We start from the raw sequence: 5,011 nt of genomic DNA on the forward strand, positions 1-5,011 counted from the left end.
CTCTCTCTCTCTTTGCGGCCTCGTATCTATACCCCGCGTAATATATCTGTGTGTTTTTTTTTCTACATCAGCTTGTTCTATCTGTATCATTGACTTTAACCTTCTTCCAATCTCTGCCAATCGTTCTGCCTAAACTCTTTTTAACAATGAGTGCTCAGCTCTTTCTGTTTAGAACCAACCCACTATTTGCACTACTGTGATTGTATTCATGTTGTACTCAATAACACCCTTTGATGCAAAAACCTCCATGCTGGGTCTATACTTAAAAAGAAATCCTTTTCATTATTCAAGCCTGAGTTTAACTGCTCTATGTGTAAATGAATAGAACAAATAATGGCACAACAAGCACTGACTTGTGACCTTTTGAAACTTCAATAGGTAAACGAGTTAAAGTTTACACAATTACGCGTCACATTCTGCAAATGGCGTATCCAATTTTAGCAGGGGGTTGTGGCTTAGCCCCCCTCCCGCCCCAAACTATTTGCAAATCTATATAAACTAATTAATAAACCCACTTTTATGTAAAGAAATGGCTTAGATATTTCACATTCTAAGGGGAAATGACCCCTCCCCCCCGACAGCCCCTAGCAATGTTTTGAAGGGCTACCTATCGCTCTCCTTCTCAATATTCCTAGTTTATCAGTTCCTACTTGAAGGCCTACGCCAATGTAACTTGGATTTGTATTCAAACACAGCAAAATCGAATCATATTTAGTTCAAAAAGATTATTTTCGTCTCGTTTTATTTCAATAAAAACAAATGAAATTGAGAAAACCTTGAAAACACCTTATTAGTACTGAATATATTGCTTCCCTATCTCGTGCTTTTGATAGATATATTAAAAAAAAAACATATAATGATTGAATTTAAAAGACATTATATCTCATTGTAAGCAAAAACAACGCAGTAGATTATTCAATCGTTATTGATATGATTTACAATACATTCTAATCTTTCTACATTCTAAAATCGTATAAACGAACATGTTCCAATATCGAAGGTGAAACGCTCCCTCCAAAAATGTGCATAATTATATCGAGTTTAACAGTTTAACAATATGGCACTATATGATTAGATCCTGTCATGAGTTATTGATTGATTCACACACATATAAAAGACCCAAATAAAGCGAATTATTCGAAGTTTACCAGTCCAGTTGATTGTCTTGTAGCAAAAGTAAAACATTGGGTACTCAACGAAAAAACAAAAATAGTTTTCGATGATATTATTAGTCAGAGGTTTTGTGGATACATTACCGGACTGCGAATCACAATTCACGGTTTGCGGTTCGAGTTCTGCCGCGGTACTACTGTCCTTTGCAGGACATTAATCTACACGGTGTGTACTTGTAGTACAAAATATGCCCCCCCCCCCCCACAAGAAAATGACAAGTTATGGAAGAGTTGAATAACATCACTATTGCAAGTAATTAATCCACGAAGCATTAATTTTGTGGTTTTGTATTTAACGATTATCTTTCAAAATTATTTAAAAAGGTTGGATATCTAAGGAAGTTCTAGTAATGTTCATTCTAAAGCCCGCCTTGGTTCACTTCGATGGCTTTCAGAAGCATACTCAGAAGTTCTGCGTCCTCGAGGCGCTTAGCCGGTGCAGGGTTAGTATCAGCTCCGTCAGCACCAGTTCCAGCCTCTGCGCCAGTGTCGGCAACGGCGTCACCACCAGCGTCAGCATTAGTGTCAGCACCAGCGTCAGCATTGGTGTCAGCTCCAGCGTCAGCATTAGCGTCAGCACCAGCGTCAGCATTAGCGTCAGCACCAGCGTCAGCATTGGCATCAGCACCAGCGTCAGCATCGGTGTCGGCTCCAGCGTCAGCATTGGTGTCAGCTCCAGCGTCAGCATTAGCATCAGCACCAGCGTTAGCACCAGTATCACCATTAGCGTCAGCAGGAGCACCAGCATCAGCGTCAGCATCAGTGTCCGCAATATTCTCGCCAGCTGCAGGAGGAGGTACAACTATAATTTCTTGGACATCTTCCTCGTCTTCTAATGTTTCCCCGTTGTTCTGAGCTTCGGCTAGGTTATCGATCAGCGTATTCCAAGCCGACGACAACGTCTCGAGCTCCGGCTCGGGCGTCGTTGGAACCAAGCGTTCGATGTCCTCTTCTTCTCCGATACGGAGGAAGTCCAGGATCATTCCAAAGGCTTCAAGATCCTCGATTCCGACCGATGGCAGACAGATATCGTAGATCATGTTGATCACCAGGTCGCGTTTGGACTCCACCTTTTCGTTCCGGACAGGGAACAGGGTTTGTGCCGCGCCGCAAATCCGATTGGACGTGAGACTTGATGCTTCGCCAACGGAGATTATTGGGAGTGGTTGTGGTGCTTCTGTTGTTGGTTGTGCTGTGGTCATTGCGGCAGTGGTTTCTTCATCGCCATATAACCAATCCCAAATCTTCTTATCTTCCAACAACTCTCTGAGAATAGCTTCCTTTTCCGACATCTCTCGCATCTGTACATGAAATAAGAGAAATAACACAGCGTATGACTACACGATATTCATGTCTCTTAAAATTTTGTAAATAAGCTTTGGATTCGAGATGTGTTTTAATTTATGTATATATATCTGACGAAATAGAGAAGTTTCATGTTTGATAAGGTCTCGGATTTTGACGTAAAAAACCCGTAATGTACGTTGAAAATTCATGACCAAATTAAGCATGAAACTTCTCTTCTTTATCATTGTTTTGTGTCATCTTATATGCTAGCACGTGGACTTACTATCAGATAATCTATATATATTTACAATGGAAGATGGCAATAGTGAACTCAATAATTCTCTAATGGCAGAGACATTTTCAACCTTTGCAAACGAACTATACGAGAAGAAAGCAAATGGTTAACTCCGATTTAAAGGCTTAGTCCACTCCAAAAGTTAAACTATGAAAAACTATGGAACTTAGAAAATCACTACCAAATTGCAATTTGGGGCATCATTCACTCACTATTTATCAACTGCTTTATATATATATATTTTAGCCCATTAATTTCCCTTTTTATCCCCAAACCTTGATGTTCCCCATGCCTTTGCTCAGGTTATATGTTTTGTATCATATTGCGTGCATGACATTTCACAAAATCGTTGATGAAGTTTGAAGAATCGATACTATTTCTGAATATTGTATATTCATAATCATTGATTTTTATATAAATAGTTTATCAAAATTCACATTTTCCATGATTTATCTGAAAAATTACTTTACAGTGCGTCCCAGAAAAAACGAAACCGAGAATTACCAATGTTTTATCATAACTTAATCACAATTATAATTAATAAATGACACATGTATGTAAAGCTTAGACCATCCTCTTTCATTTGAAGGAACTCATATGATGCATATTACACGCATGAGTGATTAAAAACAATTTGAAGAAAGGATATCAAAAAGTCATTTGGCGGGCGGTATCTGAATTTCAGAAAGAAAATCCCATGTCTAGAAAGTTCATTTTCATTTTCATTTGGATGTTGGTGTGAGGAAATAAGATTTTTAGGCGGAAAGTTGGAAATTTGTATTATCAATATGAAGAAAACAATTAGTGAATATATAGTGAGGCAATAAAGTCACAGATTCACGAGGGAGTTGCCAATACGTCTTGTGATTTTTCAAAGTTTTTCATCGCTTTCTTATTAGTCATCCGATTTTGCTCAAACTTTTTTTGATTGGTTTGTCTCATTTTTCTGCTTCTATTGAAAGAAAGTTAAATTTTGGAGTAGACTTGCCTTTTGTGCTACATTTACTTCCACGAGATTTGCCAAAGCTGTTGCATATGTAATTTCCTTACATACATAATATATATATGTATAAATATATCATATCCTTCTCCTTGTATATCTGCTGCTGTGTTGGTAATTTACAGGATCCATCAGTCAGGTCATAGCGGGGAGGGGGGGGGGTGGTCTGGTAAGGTCTCAGTGCGGTCAGTTAGTGCATGTATGTGTACGTCTATGTTTTCATTATACCAAAATGAGATGACCTGACAGAGATTGCTCAATATTTTGCTCTTATTAGCACCTTTTTCCCCCTTTGGTCAATGCAGTGTATATCATCAAATCACTCTGAAAATCATCCCCTCCCCGCCCCCCCCCCCCCAAAAAAAAAAAAATAATAAATAAAAAAAATAAAATACATTTTAAAAATAATTTAAAAAATAAAAAATAAATAAATAAATAAATAAAATCGAATAAAAACAAATAAATATAAATAAATAAATAAATAAATAAAAACTATATATACATATATTTCCTATTCACTCCTACAGGAAAGGGTTTATGAAAAAACGTAACGCAATTTGATTTCAAGTTCTTAGCAAGTCTCAGACATCAAAAAGACACTCGTCAAAAATATTGATTGTTTATAATCACCTAAATATTTCTCAAAATGTAATAGTTAAACGACATAATTTAATCATAAAAAACTTACCGGTGCTGCTAGTGTGGCGGCAACAATAGTGACAAAAACGACAAGGCAAAGTAGTCGAGCCATTTTGACGAAATTTCCCTCGACTTTTGTAATTACAGTTAAAAGTGAGAGATTTCAGTTAGGTGACGAAGTCAGCTTGTACCGTGTCCTGACTCTGTAATATCCAAAATCAAAATGGCAGCGTCACTGCAATGGAAGCTATAGACAACCAAACAGGGACCTTCACGGTATGGTGCCCTTTTTATTCTCCTTTTCTAGATGAATGCACATAACCAACGAAAATAAAAGAAATCGCTATGAATGGTGGAAGAAATATTCTCTACCCACCTACGTACTTTTGTACATGATGTTTTCAGATTTGTTTCCTTCACTGTGACTAAAAGTGGGTTCCATTGTTGCCCATTCAGGTGTGTCGTAGGTTTACTGTGATTGTACGAAAGTCGACTAGACAGGGGGGGGGTTAAAAACCTGTAGGTGTACTGAATAGAAAGGGGTGGTCGTGATTGAGTACTGAGTGGGAAGGGAGAGAAAGAAAGAAAGGTAGAAAGGAATAATTCCTCTTATAGTGT

At 37.8% G+C, this 5,011-nt stretch overlaps 1 protein-coding gene across 1 annotated transcript; it reads right to left on the reverse strand.

Moving 5' to 3' along the window:
- Positions 1 to 710: 710 nt before the first annotated feature.
- Positions 711 to 4,661, reverse strand: LOC586595 (surface protein). The gene is made up of 2 exons (XM_795307.5): positions 4,443 to 4,661; positions 711 to 2,473 (listed from the first exon to the last, which is right to left on the reverse strand). Exons 1-2 carry the CDS (start codon positions 4,503 to 4,505, stop codon positions 1,532 to 1,534), a joined length of 1,005 nt encoding a protein of 334 aa, XP_800400.1. The 5' UTR covers positions 4,506 to 4,661; the 3' UTR covers positions 711 to 1,531.
- Positions 4,662 to 5,011: the final 350 nt, after the last annotated feature.

Source organism: Strongylocentrotus purpuratus, unplaced genomic scaffold (genome assembly GCF_000002235.5).
Source record: "Strongylocentrotus purpuratus isolate Spur 01 unplaced genomic scaffold, Spur_5.0 spur5_scaffold_10, whole genome shotgun sequence".
Taxonomy (NCBI): Eukaryota; Metazoa; Echinodermata; class Echinoidea; order Camarodonta; family Strongylocentrotidae; genus Strongylocentrotus; species Strongylocentrotus purpuratus.

Excerpts from the sequence above, each read along its gene's own strand:
- LOC586595 (XM_795307.5), bottom strand. The coding sequence starts at position 4,505 with ATGGCTCGACTACTTTGCCTTGTCGTTTTTGTCACTATTGTTGCCGCC. Across the intron at positions 2,474-4,442 it reads CCGCCACACTAGCAGCACCG|ATGCGAGAGATGTCGGAAAA; the intron begins GTAAGTTTTTTA and ends TTTCATGTACAG.